General features: G+C 42.4%; 1 protein-coding gene and 1 long non-coding RNA gene across 2 annotated transcripts; one reads left to right on the top strand and one right to left on the bottom strand.

Moving 5' to 3' along the window:
• Positions 1-3,753: 3,753 nt before the first annotated feature.
• On the bottom strand, positions 3,754-20,468 carry LOC115063613. Its single transcript, XR_003843447.1, has 4 exons — positions 20,181-20,468; positions 17,007-17,048; positions 13,834-13,860; positions 3,754-4,691 (listed from the first exon to the last, which is right to left on the bottom strand). It is a non-coding gene; the product is annotated as an uncharacterized LOC115063613 (long non-coding RNA).
• Positions 20,459-24,441, top strand: Gjd2 (gap junction protein delta 2). The gene is made up of 2 exons (XM_021193738.1): positions 20,459-21,015; positions 22,114-24,441. Exons 1-2 carry the CDS (start codon positions 20,945-20,947, stop codon positions 23,006-23,008), a joined length of 966 nt encoding a protein of 321 aa, XP_021049397.1. The 5' UTR covers positions 20,459-20,944; the 3' UTR covers positions 23,009-24,441.
• Positions 24,442-25,028: the final 587 nt, after the last annotated feature.

The raw sequence follows: 25,028 nt of genomic DNA, 5'->3' as shown, positions 1-25,028 counted from the left end.
AGAGCGGGGCCGCAAACCCTCAGAAATTCGTGGAAGGTCCATGATGTGGTGGTTGTGGTCAGGGATAGTTTCCTGTGGGGAGGTTGCTACTTGGGAGAGCTGCATGGGGTTCAGCTTGATCCTTAGGCAACGAGGCTGAAGTCATGGTAATGAGTGCCCCCTAGGCAGGGTTCATAGGCCTTATGGTCAAAGGGTTCTTGTCAGTTATCTCAGCCTACTATTGCCTCCTGAAGACATGCTCTCTTTACTGAATTCACTTTCTATTTTTTCCTCTAAACTTCAGCTGTTCTGTATCCTTTGCAGGATCAGCATTTGCCTATCAGTCATGAGGGAACTTCTCAGCACCAAGAATGTACCATACTGTTTTTTTTCCCTAAACTCACAGAACAACTTCTCTTGTTTCAACTCCCATCCTTGTGTTTCAAACCTTCATATTCACTTAACTTCTTGGATTTCTCTTAAATATCTCAAGGGTGCTTTTATGTCAACTTGTGCAAAACCAAATTTATAATCTTCTCCACACACTTGGTCACATCCCAGGACTTCTCACTACACTAAATGTCAGTTGTTCGTTCGATTGTGCCTGGGACTCCTCATTGCTTCTTTTTCTCACAGTCACCTGTCATGTGTGTGTGAGTGTGTGTGTGAGTGTGTGTGTGTGTGTGTGTGTATGTGTGTACAGATTCTGTCAACAAATTTCATCTCCTCCTTCTGTTTGTTTTCTTCCTCGCCAACCCCCCCAGGTCCAGGCTGATGAAAAGGCTATAGTAATCAATCTCCATATAAATTTTGGGGACATGGCAGGAGAGCATGAGAACAGTCTGGCTTGCCTGTCCTGACAGTAGACACAAAATCATAATTTGAATGTGAAGGCAATGTATATTTCTCAAAGACAGTAAGTAAACTGTATTTACTTAGGACCAGAGTGAGTAAGTTTCAGGTGCTTCACTGTCATTCCTAAATCTTTACCTTATAGCTTTGTTTACAAAAAAACACCTTTAACTTTTAGCCTTGATGTAAACTACTATACCCTTTGAGCATTGTTAAGAATAGTTTCTTACAAACCTCTGATTATATCTTAAATGTCATATATATCCATAATAAATAAACCTACTGTGACTTTGGAGAACCTCACACTACCTTTCTCTCTCTCTCTCTCTCTCTCTCTCTCTCTCTCTCTCTCTCTCTCTCTCTCTCTAATAATCCTGTTCATAGATCTATATTAAAATGTTTTTAAATAAATCTCCAGGTTTGCTTCATGTGGGCTCATCTTAAAAATCTTTTCTTTGATTTCTGTGGTGAAGCAGGAATCCTGCTTATGCCTGAATGCAGGTGTCAAAGGAAAAGGGAATGCTTTAGACTACTGTGGAGCATCCTCCACAGTGGAACTATGTCTTTATCTCTATCCCTGATGACATTCTCTCTTGTCCCTGCAGCTCCTCTTACCTGCTCTACATCCTTTACAGGGAGTAATCTGAAATGGCAACTCTGTTTAGTCTTCCCCTACTACACAGCCTCCATGGTGACTTCCTGTTTCTGTGATCTACAAAATCCTGTCTTCCCTTCTAGCCCCATCTTTCACCCTCGCCCCGCCCCCCAGCCCTGGCTCTCCCTGTCTTTTGCATGCCACACCCACTGCCAGACTGTTGCTCTTGTTGCTGCTCTGTGCATCTAGAAAGCTCCTGCTCTCCAACCTTGCCTCCTCCACCCCGCTTCCTGGACATAGATAACAACAGTTTGTATCTTGTGAATGATTATTTTTATTAACATCTGATTTTTCTTCATACTAGTTCCACAAGGACAATAACTTTTGTCTGTTTCTTTTTATTGTGTCATGTTCAACATTTAACAGCATCTGCAAAACAACAGATGCTTCAAAAACAAAAACAAAACCTCAGAAAACATCAAATACAACATACTCTTCTTCTTTTCTGCACTACAATATAATAGTATAATAGGAGGCTGGCCCTCAGATCCCATCTGCATTTTCCTTTCATTTTATTCCATTACCTGTATGACTGAAAGTATCCAAGTATAAAGCAAAGTTATGGTTTTTTTTTTTTTCCTGTTGAACATTTTTACGAGAGTTGAATCTAATTACTGCCCAGTGTCTGGTGGACATTCTGTGTTCAGTCTCACATATTTATTCTTATTAATGTATATATATCATCTTCATCCATTTTGATTACTAAATCATAAGCCATACTAAATCAACTGCACAAATCATATGAATGAGTCATAATATCTTGATACTTCTAAAGTCATTTTTTTCTTGTATTTACTCTACTTTTTGTGATGCTGGAGAAGAAACTCAGTTCCATGCCCCCACCCTCAGCTTACTGTTGCTGATCTTCTGGATCACTGTGTTTATTTGTTGACAGGGTTGGATTATATAATCAATGGTAGCATACTTTACATAGTCCAGGCTGGCCCTGAACTTAAGCCTTCCTTGTCTCACTCTCCACATTGATAGGGAGAGCATATATGCGTTCCAGAACCCTTAGCTTTAGTATGCTTTCTCTTCCATATTCCCTTTTGCTGACTTTCACAGACAAAATATGCTTGTCATTTTCAACCGTTAAAATTTACATCTTCAATGTATTCGATATGACTTACTGTGCCCAGACTCATGTGTTGAAGGCTTGGTTTTCAATGGTGAGGATGTTCAACGGGAGGATATAGGGAAGTGATTACATCATGGGAGCTTTGACTTAATTGATTTGTTGATGAATTCATAATTAAGGGTGTTCTTGTGAATTGTTGGAAAGCCAAAGATGGGAAGGTCACTAGGAATGTGTCTTGGTAGGCTGTATCATATATTTGTCTCCATTTCTCTCTGTTTCCTGGCTACTTAGGTGTGAGCAGCTTTTATCAGTTACATCCTTCTGCCCTGACGTTGCCACTTTGCCACAGGCCTAAACGCAATGGGGAAACCTGGATGTATGAGCCACAATAGAGCTTTCCTTCCTTAAGTTGTTTATTTCAAGTATTTTGTCACAACAAAACAAAACAAAGCAAAACTGACAAACACCCCCCACCCCACCCCAAATCTTAATGAGCAAAGATGCTGAACTCTAATCCCCTGCACGGTGGCATTTGGAGCTAGGACCTTTGCAGTGCCTATGTCATTCTAAAGTCATGAAGGTGGGCCATTGTTAGGGATTCACACAGGCTTTTCACACCCCTGCCTCTCCTTTTATCCCCTGGTTCCTACTCCTTCCCTTTCCCAATGTTTTTCATCATAAGAGACTAGAACAAGAAGACAGCTAACTGTAAGCTAAGAAAAGAGTGTCTCCTGGGAACTGAACCTGCGTCCTGTAGCACTGTGGGAAATCAGTATGTGCTATTTAAGGCACTTACTATACCTAGGACACCGGAAGCTACAGCAGGGATTGATGCTGACTTTACCTGAGCCAGTGTTCCCTTGCTTCTCCTTTCCTTGTTCTCTGGACAGTCTAGAAGCCTTGTACAATCTTTCTATTCTTTTGGTGCTTGTCCTTAATCACTTAACAAGTGTTTGCCACCAACCTAAAGTTCTGTGCCTCTACAGCCATGTTTGTTCTGCTTCTCTTACATCACCATTCTATCCACAGTAACATGGACAGTAGAAACTCAAGGACACATTTTCCCCTCATATTCTGATCAGGATTTACTTCCTTTCTTTGTATCTCTGTGCAACCCTTTCAGTGAAAATGTCTGATAGAAAATCATTTTTGTTGTTGTTATTTGTAAAACACAAACAACCCTGTTTTTTTTTTCCCCTTCCTTCATGAATATGGGCATCTATAGAGGCACAAAAAATCTCCAAGAGACTGACCCTAGTCTTCTTTATGCATTTTCACATCCTGGTTCTTTTATGCTGAATATTATTTGTATATTTTTAAAATGAAAAACATTAGAATATGATAGAAAATGAAATACTTTGCCCATTGTTTCATCAAATCAATAGCAAATCCTTGTGTGTTCTGATCATGTTTCTGCATGGATTTCTCCAAGAACCATTGGACATGATGCTGTTGCCATGGCACCTCACAAGTGGTCCCTTTTCTTAGCTGTTAAGATGGAGAAGTCCTACCAATCTGAGCTCAAGTTTCAGCTGTTCTGGGCTGCACATAACAGCACAATTTCCATGAAAATGTGCTTTAAATGATATCTTCTTCTACTTGACATTAGAAATTTTCCTGCCTGTATTGTAATGCATGATCTACCTTTATGCAAGACTTAAGTGCATTTGTGAAGAAATCACAGCCAGCACTCCCTGAACTTGGGAAGGATGGCTGTGTCCTTTTCTTGCTTTCATAATAGATGCGAGTATGACCACAGTAACACTGAGAGCATCAGTGCATGGATGGAAGTCCAGAGCACAGACTAGGTTTCCTCCCGAGCCGCCGTCAGTTTTCAAGGGACCACAGTGAAAATCAGATTTCCAAGGAAATTGCAGGCAGTGACATTGAGCTGAAGTCGCTGTCTCAGAGGCTCTGGTAATTGGTCAACAGAAGAAATCTGGTTTCTGTTTGCACAGAACTTCAGTGAGTCAATTAATCCAGGCTGGTCTTTTATTTCTAGAAGAGTGTGTTTGGATTCTTGTTTTCTCCTGGGCTTAGCTTTAAACTGTTTCCTATTACAGCAAAATGTACAGACTATATACAGTCCAAATTAGTCTTTCCCAGTAATTGTAGTCAATAGATTTCCTAAAGAGAAGAAAACGTATCAAATCACCACTGTTATCAAAACCTACCAGGAAATGTGGCCAGGAGAAATCATCACAGCACAGACACTATACCTTATGTGTGGCACGCATTTCATGCAGGTACATTGTTTTCATTTGATTCGTTATGTTTAGGATTTCCTTACTAGAGGATGCCAGTGAATGCATCAATGGGAAGAATAGAATCCTGAGACTCCAATTAATAGGGGAGAGAACATGTGTGTTTATTCCCATTCCCTTTATAAATCTCAACCATCTCCATAGCAAAGCAATTTTAAGAAGGCATAAATACCTAAGATCGGAGAGAATAAGAAGCTGAAAACTAGACTGACGGCTGATTGTGACTGACAGCTAACTGTAGAAATAGCTGCAGGAGCTAAGGGTGAAGAAGAATAAAATGTAGCTAAGAGGAAGAGGATTGCACACAAGACTGTTGGAAGCCAGGCTTTCCCTGTCCAAGCAGGAGACTGGTGTACTCCTATCTGAAGAATCTGATCACGCCGAGAGAAAGATAAATAGTATTATCCTGGGATTCCTAACTCAGTGGTCCAATGAGCTGGTAGGATAACTATTGCTGTGAGGAGTTGTATTTTTCATTGTCAGACAATAGGGATCATGCCTGCTCCCCACTCTCTAGATACCACTTGCATCTCTCAGTGTCAGGGCCACCCCCAGTGTCTTTCCTCTGACAAAAAAAACAACAACTTTACAGCAAAGTTCCAAGCCAGCAGGTTCCATTTATGCATGTGGAATTTCCAACAAGTTTCCTGGGGCTCTGTCCATGTTTAGACATGAGTTGACAAAAAAAAAAAAAATCTGAAAAATAATGTAAAAATGTGGAGTTCTAAGTAAACTTAAAATAGTTTTAGAGGCAGAAAAGACTGCAGCAGAAAATAAGTAAACTAGAAAAATTATCATGGCTGCAACATGGCTCATTTGGTAGAGTGTTTGGTATACAGGTACGAGGACCCAAGTTCCTATCCAGAACACCGTGTAAGAAGGCCGGGTGTGGTGGCACATACCTATAACTCAGTGCTTCTGCTGAGACAGTGGGATTCCCCAGGGCTTACTATCTAATTAGTGCAGTCAAATTGGTGAACCCCAAGTTCCCTAGAGACCCTGTCTTAAAACATAGGGTTGATGTTGATTGATGAAAGTGCCTATGAGACCTCTGGCCTTCTTGTATATACATGTGTACATAAACACACACACACACACCACACACACACACACCCCACACGAACACACAAGCGTATCCACCACATGTGTGCATTTTAAAAAAGGAAAAAGAAAAAAAAATCCATACAAAGAGAAATGTCAGTGCAAATAAATTCTTAGAAGTTAACAGTATGATTACAGAAAAAAAAAATGAATGCAACAAAAGTAGAAGAAAAAAATGAGGAAATTTCCAAGAAAGAAGAGCAAAGAAGTAGAGAACAAGAGAAGGAGCAAAATATCAGCAAGTCAGATCAGTCAGGGTCCATGTGGCAAAAGGCAGAACAGGCTGGTGAAGAGAAGCCAACCATCCAAAGCGACTGCAGGCTGGCCCCGGACAGAGGCAAGCGGGGTTTGCTTTTTACAGAGACAGGCTACTGTCTCTAGCTCCAATGATAAAGCAGTTGATCCACACTAAAGCATACCACTGTGAAATTTTAGGACAAAAGAGACAGAGAGGAAATTAAGAAAGCATTCGAGGAAAACATTTGCAGCTGGGCTGGAGCACACGGTTCTGCAAACCTAACTCCCAGGAAGCTGAAGCAGTAGGACTGCGAGCCCCAAGCTAGCAACCCCAGCCTGGGCAACTCTGAGGTTCTGTCTCAAAATAAAGAGTTAAAATAGGGGCACAGAGTGAGCTCCAGGACAGCCAGGGCTACATAGAAAAACCCTGTCTCAAAAAACAAAACAAACAAAAAATTAGGGATAGAGGATGTAACCAGTGGTACGGTGCTTGCCTAATGTACCCAAGAACCTTGCTCTGGGATGTGTATATATTCATCTGTGGCTTCATGCAATTGGACAACATAAACACCGCTTTAAGCATTAGTTATGGGTTGTGGCTTTGGGCTTAGCCATTTCCCAGCTGTAAGATTTAAGCAGGTCACTTAATCTCTCTAAATCCCAGGTTGATAATCAGTAAAATCAAGAATTTTATTCACTAAACTAACATGAACATGTCTCTATGCCCTTGTGGATTGTAGCGGTACAATTCTTCACTTCAAATGCAAAACCAGAACAGACCGGGAAGATGGGATATGGGCAGAGTGTGGGGGTTTCCTTACTTTTTACATTGCTGAGACAAAATACTAGACAAAAGTGACTTAAGGAGGAGTTTATTTGGGACACTCCTTTTCGGTACATTGCACGGAAGTCATGTAAGCAGGAGTGGGCTGGTCACAGTGTGTCTGCGTCATAGGGTAATGATAGCTGGTACCCAGCTAGCAGTCACCTTGTAGGCCACCTTGAGACTCCAGACCATGCAATGACATTGTCCACATTTAGGACAGGTCTTCCCACATCAATTAAACTAATCTATAAAAGTCCTCATAGACATGCTCATGATGATTCGACACTCCATCAAGTTGACAAGAAGAAAAAAAAAGTACTAGAGACTTACATCTATGAAGCAGATCCTGTGTACTAGGTAACATGTCATTCACTCAACCCTGTTGTGATATTGGCCTTCTGAGAATGGAGAAAACTGGTGCTCAAAAAGCAAAGTAATTTAGTTCCAGAAATAATTGCATAGCAGGATTTAGGCTCAAATCTATCACATTCATACGTCATTTTCTCTTCAAAAAAAAAAAAAAAAAAAAGTGCCCTAAAGGGTACTAGATATACATAAAGAAGAAGATAAGGTCGGCAAGGATCCCTTGGGAAGGCAAAGCCGGGGGGAGGGTTGATGGTGGATTTTACTGGGTTTGGAGAAATCTGGACTCCCCTCCCCCCAAAAAAAATCTCTCTCCCATCAGTCTTAGTGTCTTAGTGCTGTCCTAGTTATGAAGTTTCACTCAGCAAATATTTGAGCATCTATTCCATCTCACGGACTGTCCTAAGCACTGAAGTATATAAAAGCAAAACTGAAGTGGAACAATAGAAATAAATAAAAAGTCTGCTTCTGAGAAGCTTGGAGAGTGGTGGTGAGATGTGCTGCTGTAGAGTACAGGAAGTGATATGCTAGGGGGAGCAATGGGAACATCCAGACAGTGGACAGAGAAAGGCGGGGGCATGGGAGTCTTCTCAGATATACTCCAGGACTGAGCCTAGAGAGGCAGGCAGGTAGGGAGGCAGCTGAAGGAAAGAGTTTCCAGGCAGCGAGTGACCAGATGATATGACCTGGACCACAACACCATGATGAATTAGGGGGATAGCCGTTATCTCAGTCCAGTCAGGGTATAGAGAAGAATCTGTAAGAGATGAAACTGAAAAGTTGGCAATAGTCAGTTTATATAAGAATTCATGTCCTAGAGTTTGCATTGTTAAATTGTTTATTAATGTGGAAAGAAGGGGCAGGGCTTGACATGAATGCTCATTGCAGTGTGAAGGGTACATTAAAAAGCAGAAGGCTAGAATCAGAGAGGTCAGCAAAGAAGCTACTGAATTATTCGTGGAAAATTATAAAGACCCAAACCTGATAGTGAGTGATAGAGATGAAGAAAGACAAATGGATTTCAGGATGTGCAAAACCACTTACCTCCCAACCACGCCTACTCTAACATTTCTGCGGAGATCTTCATTGCAGGACCTGCTCTGAACTTGAGACAGTAGAGCAGACCCATCTGCGGAATCCCTTTGTGCATTGTGTGCCCTCGTTAATGCCACAGACCCCACTGAAGTTATAGAATAGAAAGAGGTTTAGGGACAATGAGTCAGGGACTGTCAGAGGCAACGTTTAGGGATGGACGCTCCTGGCAAAGGAGGCACATGAAAATGTGCATCAGGCTTTGACGTTCTATGAAGCCTTGTATGGTAAGAATGAGGGCAGTGTGAAAACAGGACGAGTAAGTATGGACCAAATTCTAAGGAACTTCCTGTATGTGGTCCAACCTACTCACAAGACTGCAAGGATTCTGGAAAATGGCAGATAGCCTGGCCAGAGCTCATCATAGAAACGCCCTTTCATTAGTAGCATTAGTAGCGTGAAGAGAGTTTAGGAGATAAACAGGCATTTTGGGAGGATCTGGATCTAACAGCCTGTGAAGGAGGGAGGAGAATAGGGAAGAGTGTGCTTTTGGAGGTACTTTATTGCTTTAGGGATAAATGGGTCATCGCGACTTGATGAATGGGTGCAAAAATAGGAATAGACTTCCAGGCTTTCGGTTTGAGGAGCTAGGTTATATTTTTAGTCACCCTTTCATAAAAATAAACTAAAAAAGGATGGTGGTGGATCAGTCAGGGCCCCAGAGGAATCAGACAACTCAGTTGTGATTTCTGAAGAAAGTTTTCAATGAAGGAAAGATATATAGAAGTCAACAAGAGATAGATGCTCCGACAGCTAAGGTATAACAGCCATAGGAAGATGTTACTACCTGAAAGTTGGTAGGCACAGGGAGAAAAATAGAATTATCAGCACGTTGTGAGATTTGAAGGGCATGACAGAAACTTTAGCCACAGAGATGCACTGGAAATGTCACAAAGCAGGGAGGAGTCAACACCTGACCTCACAGTCTTTCTGTCCTTTCAGCTTTTGCTAGGACATTGTACGGGTCAAAACTGAATGCAGTCTCAAAGAAGTCACCTGTAGAGATAAGCATCCAGGGTGTAGAGCTGAACGCTTAATGGGAAAGAAAGGATCTAGAGAGTAAGAGAATAGGAGAAGATGAAAACAAATTAGTCCTGTCAATACTTTGACATCTAGATGTCTGTGGGGTGACTCTATGAAGCTCAGCGGTGTTCTAAGCTGTAGATAAATCTTTGGGTATCATTGCCAAGTTTAGTGACGTCCGATCCTTCTTTCTCAAGGATTCTTAGGAGAATTAGATATGATATTGATCCTTTAAAAAGTGCTTGGGGATTAAGNGTGCATCTTGTCTTCCACTGAGAAATTATAACAAAGCCTGTAGTGTATACATTTCAGTAAGAGTATGGGAGCNTGTATATTTCATCAATAGTTGGCAATAGTTGTTTTTTTGTTTTTGCTTTTGTCTTTTGAGACAGGGTTTCTCTGTATAGTCTTGGCTGTCCTGGAACTCACTTTGTAGACCAGGCTGGCCTCGAACTCAGAAATCTGTCTGCCTCTGCCTCCCAAGTGCTGGGATTAAAGGCATGTACCACCACCACCTGGCATGGATACTTTTTTTGTTTTAAAGACTCTACCTAAAGATGTATGTAAATATCTATACTATCACATGGACTATAGTCCAGGGAAAGAAGTGTAGCTTAGTTGTCAAATGCTTGCCTAGAAACATTGTGTGTATATGTCTATGTATAATGTGTGCTCGTACAGACATGTGCAGTGTTGGAGATGGAATTAAGGGCCTGTGCACTCGACTGCTGAGCCCTTTCGAAGCCAGAAAATATGTGCTTTGAATGAAACTGAAACCTAGTTAGCATAACTTATTCATTCACCAGAAAACCTCCACAAATCCCTGCCCTAGTACATCAGCAACTATGCACTTGACAATGTGAAGTGCCACAGACTACACTGTGGCTCTTCGTGCACCTGGGAGGTCATGTGACAGTACCACCTGCTGCTCCTGTATTGAGCAGTTTAGACACTTGCTGACTCATGAGTGTGATTTTTCTCTGAGCGGCTGCATTTATAAGTATTTATAAGTGTCCTCACTAATGGCAAACTCATCCTCTGAAGGCAAGGTTGATTTTGCAAATAGCTAGAAGCCCCCGTGTCCTAATGGCCAACATGAAGAACCTTCCTGACTTGTAACTCATAGAAGTAGGAGGAAGTTGGACCTGACTGCACAGCTGTCTGCTCTGCAATGCAGGTGCGAGCCATTTTTAAAATTTCTTAACCTTAGACTTACTGAAAAATATGCATTTTCACATTTAGTAACCAAGCTGGCTCATATAACCTGTAGAAAAAACGAACAAAAAAACCAACCAAACAAACAAACAAACCAAAAAAAAAAAAAAAAAAAAAAAAAAAACCCAAGGTGGATATTTTAAATAATTGACAAGAGTTTTCTGATCTACTAACAAGGGGATTTGAAGACAACCCCCAAAGAGAAGCCAAGTAGATGCTCAGAAACACTCTTGAGTATGCTTGGAGTAAGTGTCTGTTTTCTAAAGGACATAGCCTCATTTTATTATCTTTACCATTGCTTGTTAATAGCAGTGTAGGACTGCTACTTGCTTTGACAGTTATTCTACTTTTAAATAAATCTCAGGACACTGCCAAATATTAATGTCTCAACATTTTCCTTCCTGTGCAGAACCCTACCCCCCACCTAGACATCATTCTAGACTTTGCTGAACTGTAGAATGGAGGCAAACTTGGACTTTTGTTGGAGGAGTAGGAGGGAGACAGAGAACACAGAAGCCTTGATTCCATCATTGTGTGGCCAGCCTTACCATGCATTTGAGTTAATAGATGCCAAAGAGCTGTCTTGCACAATTTGTTTCCTGTGGCTAAGAATGAACAAGTTTGGATGAGGCATCACAGTGAACAATTACCTCTGAGATCCATCCACTTGTGGTTTCTGTTGGTCATTGTAATGAGGATCTATTTGTTTCCTCCATAATTAAATAGCATTACAATTTACCTGTTGGTAGATGTAATCATCTGCTAGATCTAGAGATATCTTTCTTTGGTATAAAGATAATCTTTGAAGGAAGACAGGTATCTATGTGAGGATATTCACTGAGTCTAACCAACGTGATCTGCAATAGCAGTGTCCCACTCTTTCCTTGACTCTATTCTTGCCCACTCTCTGTTGTGGTGAGAATGAAAAATGCCCCATATACAGTCAGTCACATGTTTGAAGGCTTGACCAGGTGATGATACTGTTTGGGAAAGCTGTGGAGCCTTTGGGAGGTATAGTGGTCACTAATCTGGGCTGGGGTGGTGTTTTATAGATAAGTATCATTTTCCATTCATTCTGTTCCCTGAGTAGAGCTGCAAAGTGATGGTTCAGCCCAGGGATCCTGCTGGCATGTCTTTCTCTTTCAGCACAATAGAGCATATTGCTTCAAACTGTAAGCAGAAGTAAACATGCTCTCCCGGACTTGCTTCTTGTCAGCTACTTGATCACAGAAACTAGAAAAGAACTACACCTTTCTAACCAAATCTTACTGCAGTGCAAGTAGAGCATCCCTTTGAATTTTAATAAACAAACCCAGTGGGCTCAGGGATTAAGAGCAGCTACTACTCCTACAGAAGAGAGAAGGAATTCCCAGCACCCATCTGGGATACTTCACAATCACCCGTGACTTCAGCTCCAAGGTACCTGACACCCTCTTCTGGCCTCTGAGGGTGGTACACTCACATGTACATACCCATACAGATACATACATATATACATGATTGTCTTTTAACCTTAAAGAATAAGCTTAATTGTATCATTCCTTTTTTACCTTTCCCCAAATGGTGCACATGACTATTAAGAAAGAAACTTAAGCACCTTTAACCCAACATATTAAAGTCTACTTGAGTTACTGCCTACCTACTTTCCCAGCTTTGCTTTAAGCCTCTCTCTGCCTTGCTGAGCCATGGAGAAAACTCAGTTCTTTAAATGTGTGGCTGTATCTTACATACAGCCTGTTCTGTGTTGTTTCTCCAGCTGGGAAAGCTGCTCTCCCTTCCCTGTGATTTTTGCTTACTGCTCCCTTCTATCTCAGCTATAGAATGTCTTCCATCACCCAACCCTTCCTCACAGAGTAGGCCAGCCTTTCCTTGTTCCATTATATATGATGGCCTGTACATCTCAGAGTGGTCACTTAATAGTTTGTTTAACCACAATTTTCAACATAAACGTTGGCACTTGAGATTATTTGATTTATTACTATTTGGTTAAGATGCAGATGTCTCTCCTACTAGGTTTTAAGTTCGATGAGGGCAGAGCAGTGTTGCTCTCTGCTTGCTTTTGTCTCCTTCTGGCACACAGGCAGCAATGACTGAGTCTCATTGAACAAATGAATGAATGAGGTGATCAGAAATCTGTATGTGCGGAGATCAAGTATAAGTGTTTTGGTAGAATGTGATTGGATCAATGATTACAAACACATAATAGATATTTGTAAACATCTGTTGATTATTTTAAAAATATGCCTCGGACTAGACCAATGACTCATTGCCATGAGCATTTGCAAGTAAAGATGCATGGACAAAAGGGTAGAGTGTGGGACACACTGACATACTACAGCTTCCACGTGGAAATGTTTTCCATGCTTTGTTCTGGTTTGACTCTTTTTTTATTTTATTCTATTTTATTTTATTTTATATTATATTATTTATCTCTTTGGTGGGGGGAGATTACAAGGGTAGAGGGTAGATACAAGGGGACAGAGAGATGAGTGGAACTGGGGTACATGATGTGAAACTCACAAAAAAAAATCAGTAAAAAACTGTAAAGAAAATACTCTTCTAGAAAAGATTGGAGGTAGGAAAGGTTATTAGTCAGTAGAGTAATAATTTATGTATAATAACTAAGCATTAGTTAATAGAATAAATAAACAATAATATGTATCCATTCAGTCCCCTTCCATTCTGTTTTTTTATTCATTCTGATGCCTACTCAATTAAACAACTTCAAAGTAATATAATCGAGGCATGTGGCTCTCTGACTACCCACCCTTTCTAGAGAAGTGCAGGAAAGGAGAGAGGAAGCTCAATTGCTTGGTGGTCCTCTTTTATACCACTTGTAACAAGTTGATCAGAATATACACTACATTTTTGACAGTTTTTAATGGAGTAACCGTGGGTGGTGGTGGCACATGCCTTTAATCCAAGCACTTGGGAGACAGAGGAGGCAGATCTCTGATTTCAAGGCCAGCTTGGCCTATAAAGAGAGTGCCAGGACAGCCAAGTCTATTACACAGAGAAACTCTGTCTTGAACAAAGCAAACAAACAGAAAACAATGAGGTAACATTTTTGATTGAAGTTTCTATCCTATGGTTGCTAGGCAGCAAAATTATAATTTTATTATCAGCAGTAACTTATTTATTTTCTTACCTTAGTGAACAGCAATCCCACCTCTGCCTGAAATGGAGTAAACTTAATTAGTGACTTCACGACAAAATCAGTAATGCTCGAGGACAGAATTCATGGACTGTTCTTGTGCTCTGAATAAAAGATGTAATCGGATGCAATCATTTCATTAATACACACATGGCCCTGTAATGGAAATTCAGAGGACCAGATGGCCAGGAGTGGACTGGGATGAAATGAGATGGGTGTTTTCAGTTTAGCAACTAACTACTTAGCCTGTGTGGATTATATTAAGTACTTACAGAATCACATGAACACATTTTCAGAATGAAATTCTGGCTTTGTGTCCAGTAGCAGCCATTCCCACCATGGGGAGAAAGCCCGATTCACTGGGTTTGTTAAGGCTACCACTACTCTGCTGTTAATGGTGTTCATTATTACAGTGGAGCTTAACTTCGACTGTGTATTGGAGCTGGAATAAGCTAAATATTTTTCCTTTTGAAAATACAAATGCATAGATTTCACTTCCAGGAACACTGATTTTTATTGGTCTGAGTAGAGCTTAGGTACTGTGAGCTTTCAAAGCTCCCTGGTGGTTTTAAGATGCAGTAAATATAAGAATCATTGCATTTGTGTGGTTCCCGTATTTCCACAAGTTGGACCCTTTATAGAGCAATAAATGAAGCAAGTACTTTTTGTGTAATATCATTTGGAAAGGTTTAGATATCCCTTGCTCCCAAATAGCTGCTCACTTCTTGAAGCATAGTATTCCAAAAGCTCCCTAAAAATCTTCATTTCTTTGGATGAAAGCTTTGCAACTTGAATAAGGATAATTCCTTTGAGAAGGATAATAATACATTAAGTGGTTATCAGTTATTAACACCCTGTGTCTGTTCCCTCATCGGATTACTTTCCTTTGTGGAGGGAGAGTAAGGGGTGAGGGTGGGCGAAGCATAGTGATGGAGAATTCAATAGTCAACAGGATATAAATTCAAGGTGAATCCCATCAGGGTAGAAACATGAGGATATAGCAAAAGAATCCCCATCTTCCTAATGCTACGATTCTTTAATAAATACAGTCCCTCATATTTTGGTGACCCCCCAGGCCATAAAATTATTTCATTGCTACTTCATAACTCTAATTTGCCACTGTTATGAATTATGCTGTAAACATCTGATGTGCAGGATAGCTGTTATGCAGCCCCCAAAGGGGTCATGACTCATAGGTTGAGAACCACTGAATTAAACTGAACATGGAATGACTGACAAGTGAGGGTGGTCCCTCTCTGGTCTCAATCCACTGCAGAAACAAGAAGCTCTCCATAGAAGCCTTTGTTGTGGGTGCTTAAGAGAGACCAGAAGCCACATTGGTTGACAAAACAACCTCTGAACTAGACTACAACTGAATCCCTGGAATGCTGACAAAATAGATGTTGGCAGCTTCAGAAAGTTAAGGAGCAGGCAGCCAGTAGGGTTCACATGGGGCTTGAGCATTAGCTCTGGGGACTCACTCTCATCCCACCTTATAATATTGGAAGCGTAGCTAAGGCAGCAGGAAGAACTCAACCCTGAGGTCTGACTTTCAGCACTGCAGTCTGGTGTAAAAGAAGCAGAGGCAGGGTGCTGATGGCAACCAAAAGATATTCTCCCAGTTTGACAATTTCTCAAGGGCAGGCCCTGCCCACACGTATTTCCTCTGTAATTTCCTCATCTCTTTTATACAGACTGCAAACTCAGCAGGAAGCCTAGCTATATCCTGCGTGGCTGGGGCTTTGGGTGGACAGTGACAAAGAGATCGTGGAGAGGCGGGTACCCAGACGACAGGAAGGCTCTTTTGCCCTCACTGTAGCTGAATAACTTGTGAATAGCTTTGACTTAAAAGAAATCTCTTCCTGCAGGTCTAATGAGCCTCCCTGGGACGCTCCCGATGTGAATGGGAATCACGACTTGACATAAACGGGAAAGATTATGTGTCAGCAGGGCTGATTTGATTCTTAATGGAGTGTTAATTTATTTGCTGTGATTTCACACATCTGCTTTGGCCACAATACCATATTACATTAATCTCTGAGATATTACTGCGCAAGGTATATTTTCTATACACAAGGTAAGTGAGGAATGTGGAATTTGTACATGTGATTTTTTTTAAAGGGGTACATACTCTGCTATTCAAAGGATTAGCAGGAGAAAGATGGTAGATTTGACCATCAGTTAGAAACAAAGTCACAGTTTGGATTTTGGGTTCATGAGATAGCAACAGATTCTGGCCATATTTAGGACTATTATGATCAGTAGGTTGGACAGCTTTTTTCCCCTTTGAGTCAGTAAATTTTGTGTATTCTTCAAGGCAAGTGTTTCTCTAAAAGTCTGGGCTGAGATTTAAACATATGAAAGAAGCACAAAAGATTAAAAAGGAGATATCCCTTTGCACCAAAGAATAGATTTCATTTGCTATTTATGTTCTTTCAAGTCTCCTAAGACAGGTTAGTTTTGCCCCTTCAAAAGACAGTTTGATATTTCCATTGGGGAACAGATGCATGTAGATCACTGGGCTGAGTTACTTCTAACTGTCTGTGAATGATATGTGAAAGACGTTAATGTGGGGACCAATCCCAAGTGGAATGGATAGGCAAATCCCAGGAGACTGCAGACATTGCCACTTCCCAGGAGAGATGTGTCCCAGGCTCTGATCAGCTTTCCAAGGCCACCTTGCTGATGCTGATGCTGCAGCCTAAGCTGTGCTGCTGCAGCACTACCTGGCTTAGTTAGCATGTGTCATGACCACAGTGAAGAGGAAAAGAGGAGAGAGGAGAGCAGCAGGGACCAGTAGTTATCAGGACATCCCCCATCCTCCAGTAATCCAGACTTGCCATAACATGTTAAGATCCCTCTGTGGCAAGTGGATCCCCTTTTCCTCTCTGTATTCAATATAATTACACAACAAAGAAGAGCAGAGACCATCTCCAGTCAGGGAACATGTAACTAGCTCTCTTGGGCCACAAGAATTCGATGTTCTGTGTGTCTTCATCTTAGTCCTCCAACAAATGCTTCATTTCCACAATGCTGAAGAACTGTGGAGAGCACCATGAAGAGTACATGTCCTCTGCCATCCCAGTCATATATGGCCCAGGAAAGCAGAGGTCACTACATCAACCCATATTCTTACAAGTATCAAGTTCCAGGGAGGTTTCACTTACCAAATATTTGAAGTTGAGCTGTTAATAGGTTCGGTGTGGAACCTGTGGTTGAAGAAAATGAGGTTTTGAGCATATATAAAGGTGAGAGCACATCTGGACACACCCATATAGTTAATTATGTCATTGCTAGAAACTCTACATTCCATTCTCGAGTCAGAATATTCAACCCACAGCCTTGACTAGTCTTTGCAGCTTTTCCATCTGGAAGGAAGCTTTCCCTAGTTGGTTAGTGTGCATTACTATTTGCTAAGACAGCAATTTACAAAGTGAACAACCCGGAAATTATTGTGATTTAGATATTCCCTGGTTCCTATTTTTTTTTCCATGATCCTAATTACCTTAAAGGTTTTAAATTTTGTTAAATTGTTGTTGTTTGTTGTTTTATATTACATCAGTCTTCCCAAAGAATTTGATTACATTTGCCGCTGTATGCTAAAGATACCATGGAAAGCAGCATGGTAGATGAATTATGCCTTCTGTTCCCTAAGGGTTTATGTTCTAGTGAGGTCAAAAGAGAAAGGTCCGCCTTTACTCGAACTATACAGTTCCTATGAAGTTTCACTTAAAGAGGCACAGGTAGACCTGTTTAAAGATCTGTGAAGAGTGGGACAGGATTTCTTGGTTTTGGGGATTTGTTCCTGCACTAGCAAACATGGGATGTAAAAGTTCTCCAAATTTCAAGTGACAAGAGATGGTTAGTAACTCAAAACCTTGGACCCTACTTGCCCAGACTTTAATTTAGCAGTCTGATATGGACACTCAGTGTATTCTTAATGTACCCAGGTAGCCTACTGGACACTAAGGTTAATTCTATCAGTTCTAAATTTGATTTTCATCTGATGCCATTCATTTAGTGTTATAGAACGACATTTAAATTAGAATTAATGGGAGGAACTTTACAGTTGACTTAAATGAGTATCTTCAATCAGAGAGGAATTGAGCCAGTCAGAAGCTAGGCAGATGAAATAGTGCCCCAAGGAAGGTCAGAGAAGCCCAGCTGTGTGTAGATCCTCTTCATATTTAATGCAGAACAATCAAGGCAAATTAGTCATTGAAAATGGAGTAGATTGGGCTCAAAAGAGAAAGTGAAACACAAATGTGTTAGACAACTCATGAATGATTTCTGAAAATAAAAATAGTTAAAAGTTGGATCTTTTCTGGATTTTGTAGCCCCAGCTTTTGGAATAACATTTGTGTTTTTTGTTTGTTTGTTTGTTTGTTTTGCTATAAATTTCATTTCTATACCTTTCACATTTCTCTTGACAGGTCTTTGACCTTTGACATACAGAGGTTTGAAATGTAAGGTAATAAAATTGAAATTGATGAATATTTTAAGCTTATAGTTTGTCCCATGGAAGTTTCTCGAAGCCTATAATTTTAATTTCCTGAATGTATATTTTCATATAGTTTCACAGAGAAACTGGGGTTGTGCTTTTTTCTATTTGTTGCAGTGCAACTGACAATTACATTTTTAATAAATAAAATAAAAACTGTTGCTTTTAAAAATGGTGTTAAGAATAAGTTTTCATAGCCTTAAAGAACAAGCTATTTAGCCCATAGATGTCTTACATTCTAGGTTCTATATAGAAGTGTTTCAAGGTATTTATACACCAGTAATACTTGCGTGTTTTACATTTTTATCGGCGCCTATTTTCAAATAATAAACCGATGATTAAGAAGTCAGTCTCAGGCCAGTGATTGAACTTTGCATCAGACTCACTATAAAGCTCTGAAAAGCCCTAGGCGCAGAAAGCGGTTTTGAGTTGTTGTACAACTTATTAGGGGACATTTAAAGGTAATTAAATAGATTGTTCTTGGTACTCTGTCATCCATTGTCTCTCTATGATTCTCTACTCCAAAAAAATGTCTGTCATAGCTGGAACAGATATAGGGGTTCAGGGGAGTGAGGAGGAAGCCTGGGAGTGTGCATCACGCTTGAGATAAGGGAATCACCATCCCATCTGTCAACCAACTGGAGAGATCTCTTTCTGTCTCCATTCTTGTACCTTTTTTTTTTCCTGCCAAGAGAGTGAAACCGCCCCCACTGTAACCATGACACTGCCTTTATATGATACACATGTCTCCATTATTTTTAGTGGACTCCTTTACTATACTGTCAGTGGAGAGCTGCTTCCTTGAGCTAGCAGTGACATCCCCAAGAGACAATCTTGGGACAGTCGTGCTCTGGTGCCAAAGCTTGTGTTCTGTCTGTAAGCATTATGCATGCAGAAGCGTATGTGTGGGGACTCTGGACCCCTACTCTGCACCCTTCTTCCTGGCCCTTCCTCAGAGCCATGAGAGCTACCCAGCCGACTCAGTCATTCTAGAATCAAAAGCACATCCTGGTGTAGCTTTTGTGTATGTTCCCTGTGGGTAATTAAGGCTGCATTATATTCCTAAGACCAGCTAGCAACACTTTCACAGTCATGTTTTTGAAAGGATGACACCTTACTCATTGTGCTTTTGGTACATTTATATGACACACTCCCAACTTTGGTGCCTCCTAAAATTGACCCTCCGTTAATTAGTAGCCTGGTGTGATCCTCTCAATTTTCCTGGGACCAATTAAGTAGATGCTGTAGATGGAACTGACATCAAAATGTAAATTTTAAGACCGTTTCTAGAATCTATTCTTTGAGCTGGGGGAGGCAAAGGCTGAATAAAGAGAGTGGGGGTGGGGTGAGATTGTGAGCTGATGTTTCTGCTAGATAAATACTGGGTCTCCTTAAATCCAGGCTGGACCATGCTGACCTGACTAGCATCCTCTGCTCCCATCAGTTACGTGCAAATGAAACCACGGCCTCCTTATCTGTGCTGGGAGAAATGAGCACGCATTAAGGCCCCTGGCTCGCTGCTAGGCACCTGTTTGGTTGGTAAATACTTTGTACCCAGACCTTCCTGCTCAGAACACCTTCACACCTGCATTTAGGCGTCAGCCAGCAGGGAGTCTCATTAGGTATTCCGCACCTCAGCACCTGATCCGCACACGGAATTCGGGACCCTCTGCAGCACTCTCGCAGGCGGCTGTCCTCTCCCGGTAAGGGCTAAAAAACTCCCTTCCCCCAACCACCATCTAGAAAAGGAATTTTAGTGGTGTCTCAGAAGGCCCAAAGCTAAAGGTAAGGGACAGACGGGGGCAAGTTAAGCCATCTACTCGGGTCCCTCTTCACTCACCAACGTGTCTGTTCCTCCTGCGGGAGACTGGCGGCCAGGTGAGGTTACCTGGGCGCCTCAGAAGCCCCAAGGGGCGCTGCAGTCCTCCGTCTCCCCAACCCCGGCGCAGCGGGGGGACTCCAGACCGTCTCCTCCCCCCGCGGCGCGCGGCCGCGGCCCCTCGGGCTCCGACGCTCGGCGACAGCGGCACGCCGCGCTCTGCTCCCCTCCGCCGACCTGGCGTGACGCAGGCGGAGACTACTTAAGGGCGGATTAGAGGCGGTGGCCGCGGATTCCCCAGCCCCGCAGCTAGCTCTGCGCGCCGCAGCGCGGGAGCGCCAGGTGCCCGCTCCAGTGACAGGCGCTGGGGTCGGTGCGCGGACCCTCCCTCAGACCGCAAGATCGCGGGGACCGCGGCGCAGACACTGGTCTCCCGCGGGCAGGAGCTCGGCCACCTGCACGCTGCCACCCAGCCCCGCCCCTCGCCGGGAGACTGCGGGAGTCCACCTGACCCCCGGACGGCACGGAGGTGCTGTCCAGCTCTTCCGCACCGCGCCAGCAGCTCCATTGGTTGGGACGCACTTAGATTGCTTCCCCCTACTCCCCTCTTTTAAGTGCAATAAAGGGGGAGGGCCTCGTGGATTTTTTTAAAAAACAATTTTTGTTTGCTTCTTTAATTGGGGGCAATTCGCTTCCTGTCAGGAGGTGAGGCCCGGGGAGGGGCCAGGACCAAGAACGTGCCCGGTACTGCCCAGTCTTTGTCTGCTGCCTCCGGATGCACAGCGATGGGGGAATGGACCATCTTGGAGAGGCTGCTGGAAGCCGCGGTGCAGCAGCACTCCACTATGATTGGGAGGTAAGGGCACCAAGCCAGCCGTCAGCGGCCCGTCGGGCGGCCCTTGGGAATACCTTCTCCTGTCTCTAACGACCCCCAGACCCCCAGCCAGTCCTCTGTCTCCTCCCCAACCTCTGTCCAAGTGCCAGTGTTGCCTGCATTAAGGGATTACCCGACGCCCAGTGACGCCCCCTCCTCCAGTTACTCCTGATCAGCTCCCCCATACTTTCTCTATAAAGCACCACAGGGGGGAGGGGATTCACACTTCCCTCATCAGAAAAGGACTTGTGGACTCAGTCCTGGTACCCCCCACTCTCCGGAGTCAGCGCCAATCTCCATCTGGTTCCCTAAATAGAATCTACAAGGAAGGCAGAATTGCATTTGGACAGAGAAGGGCAAGTGGGGAGATGGATTTGCTCATCACAGCAGATGCACCATTCTTTAACAGATATTTATTAAGCTAGACCATGTTCTCTGTTAAAACTTAGTGCCAGAGAGCCACATACATAACTGGCTTCTTCTTGTGAATATATCTTTAAGTATATATTTATATACATATGTAGTATGTGGATATTTATTCATATTTATAGCTACCTACAGCTACCTATTTATTTGTAGAGATGTGAATTTTGTACTCATAACCGTTTCTATAGAGGATTATATTCTACATGTAGAGACTAGGATATACACCCACAAAGATTAATACTCACCCCATGTGTGGATCTTCAAACACAGTTCCTCTGTGAAGGATTCTGCATGCATTTGCCAGAGTAAAGGTGCGTTTAGAGTCTCTAGACATTCTTTACATAGAGCTGGAGATTTTATATATATATATATATATATATATATATATATGTTACAAAGGGGCCATAAACAGTGTATGAAATTGTGCAGATGTGAGATCCTTGTAATATGAAATATTCCAAGCTTGCCAGTACCAAGCAGAAAAGGAAGAGATAAAATTGTCTTCCAGACTCTCAGTTCAGTACCACTCAAGGGTGGACAGCTCCCCTGTTCCAGGACTGGTAAGCGCTGAAACAGAAAGGGAAGAAACAGGGATTTTCTATCAATGACTTAGCCTATGAGAACCTTTCTCCCCCCTCCTCTTCCTCTGCTCAGGATCCTGTTGACTGTGGTGGTGATCTTCCGGATACTCATTGTGGCCATTGTAGGGGAGACGGTGTACGATGATGAGCAGACCATGTTTGTGTGCAACACCCTGCAGCCCGGCTGTAACCAGGCCTGCTATGACCGCGCCTTTCCCATCTCCCATATACGTTACTGGGTCTTCCAGATCATAATGGTGTGCACCCCCAGTCTCTGTTTTATCACCTATTCTGTGCACCAATCCGCCAAGCAGCGAGAACGCCGGTACTCTACTGTCTTCCTAGCCCTGGACAGAGACCCTGCTGAGTCTATAGGGGGACCTGGAGGAACTGGGGGTGGGGGCAGCGGAGGGAGCAAACGAGAAGATAAGAAGTTGCAAAATGCCATTGTCAATGGGGTGCTGCAGAACACAGAGACCACCAGTAAGGAGACAGAACCGGATTGCTTAGAGGTTAAAGAGCTGACTCCACATCCATCTGGGCTGCGCACAGCAGCAAGGTCCAAGCTCCGAAGACAGGAAGGTATCTCCCGCTTCTACATCATCCAAGTGGTGTTTCGAAATGCTCTGGAGATTGGGTTTCTGGTGGGCCAGTACTTTCTATATGGCTTCAGTGTTCCAGGGCTGTATGAGTGCAACCGTTACCCCTGCATCAAGGAGGTAGAATGTTATGTGTCTAGACCTACCGAGAAGACGGTCTTTCTGGTGTTCATGTTTGCTGTGAGCGGCATTTGTGTGGTGCTCAATCTGGCTGAACTTAACCATCTGGGATGGCGGAAGATCAAACTGGCTGTCCGGGGAGCCCAGGCCAAGAGGAAGTCAGTCTATGAGATACGTAACAAAGATCTGCCTCGAGTCAGTGTTCCCAATTTCGGCAGGACTCAGTCCAGTGACTCTGCCTATGTGTGAAAGAAAGGGCAGGTTTGGGGAAGGCCTGCTAGGTGGCAAGTAGCCCCAAGCTACTCGGGGTGCACAGGTTTGCCCTCATTCGGGTGATGGTCGCTGTGAAGGTCTAGGATACAGATATTAAGAGGTCTTCATCAACAAAGAGGAGAAGTAGAGCTGTCATCACATGTTACACCATCAGTTCTACAGAAATCACTGGGTAGAGTGACAAGATGGCTAAGCTGGACATTCTTGGGCCTTCTTCTTTAATGGCCCTTCCTGCTCCTGATAATAGTGAACTGGCATAGCTGCCAAGCAAGAATTAGCTCTGCTGAGCTCTGTATTCTGGTGAACGGCATGAGTCAAACACTCATTGATATAAAATTTGTGACCCATCTCAGCACATACCCTTATCCTGGGCTGCAGAAAAAAAAAATAATCCTGGAGGATATTCTCCCCCTTCAGCATGCCCCTTTCCCAAACCCAGGATAGCATGCCAGCTTTTCTTTTTCCTTGATCTGGCCTTACATTAGCCCTAACACAGTTTATCTGCAAGCTAGAGGGAATTACGTGGGGTGCTTTTTGGAGACTGGCCAGGGCAGAGGTTTGCAGTAGAGCCCCATATGACTGGCTCTTAGTCATTTAAAAAAAAAAAAACACAAACCTTAGGAATGTCTCAATATTTCCAATTTTTTAAAACTCAAATTGCACTGGTGCTGTTTATTAAGGGTGGGGAATGGGAGGGGGGAATTTCAACACCACTTATGAGATGGTCATTTCACTCACCGTTGAGCATGTGTTTATGAGCTTTGGGATATTTCTGCCTTCTAGATTATGGACTGTGGATAGAATTAAAAATATGTGGGTTTTTGTTTTGTTTTGTTGTTGTTGTTGTGGTTGAAATGGAGGGTATCTACTCAAGCCACAGAATTTCTAACTGGTAGATCTTACTATAATTTCTTACCTAATCTTGTGCTACACAGCTGCACATCATTTTGCCATGGTTTGAACTTACCTGTGTGCTCACACCAGAGACCTTAATCAGCCCGTGTCAATCCCAACTTATTGTGTCATCAGTTATTTTTGCAATACACACACATGCACACAATCACTGGCTTAACAAACCTGGAAGTAAATATTATTGGTTAAGATGTGTTTATGGATATTTATTTGAGACATATACCAAAGGTTCATAAACCTATTGTTTGGACTGAGACAATTTTCCTCTCGTTGCTCTTATTCATTTAAGTGCCATATTCCTCCTTTCCCGCCCACTGTGCATTTAGCTGAAGCACTAGGCAAGAGTAGCATTGAGATAATATGTTTTTATGGAAGCCCTCTATTTCCTTTGAATTCTTCTTCTTATGGGTTTGTTTTTGATTTAGATATGGATGTGGTATGTTATACAACTGAGGATTTGTTTAAAATAAAGTTCTTGCCTTTTTTTTGTAAACTGGGAAGAGTCTGCATGTTTCTACTTTGAGTGGAGTTCTTTTTGTTTAAATGAATGTTCAAAAAATGTTATACTGGACAGACATTTGGTCCAGGAATCGAACAATAGATGGCACATATCTGAAGGTGAATAACAAAGTTCAATTAGCTGTGGGCAGATGGAGAGAAACTTGAGACTTTTACAAATGTTTAAAAGTGAATGGTGAGGTGTTCAAGTGGCATTTCCTAACTTCTTTCTTACTTTAGATTGATGCCCCCTGCCTTTGTAAGTATTTTTGGGGTGATACAAATGTCAATAATACTGGGCCACTGTAATTCTGTTTAGGAGTGGGTTTTTTTTCTCTCTCTTTCTCACCATAGATTGTCACTGTTGGCAGGCATGTTGTTCAACTTGGTGTCTAACAAGATGTCAAAAGGCGTTCTCTACACTAACACTGTCCAGTAGAATTTCTCTAGTGATGATAATTTATCCTGTCCATGCTGTCTAACCTGGGGACAATTAGCTACACGTGACTATTGAGATCTTAAAATGTGGCTAGTGCAACTGAAGAACATAAGCTCTTATCTGACTTAATGTTAATTTTTGACTTAA

This window comes from Mus pahari, chromosome 3, assembly GCF_900095145.1.
Source record: "Mus pahari chromosome 3, PAHARI_EIJ_v1.1, whole genome shotgun sequence".
Lineage (NCBI taxonomy): Eukaryota > Metazoa > Chordata > Mammalia > Rodentia > Muridae > Mus > Mus pahari.
The sequence above is the reverse complement of the archived record's forward strand: the minus strand, read 5'-3'. Positions and strand labels throughout refer to the sequence as shown.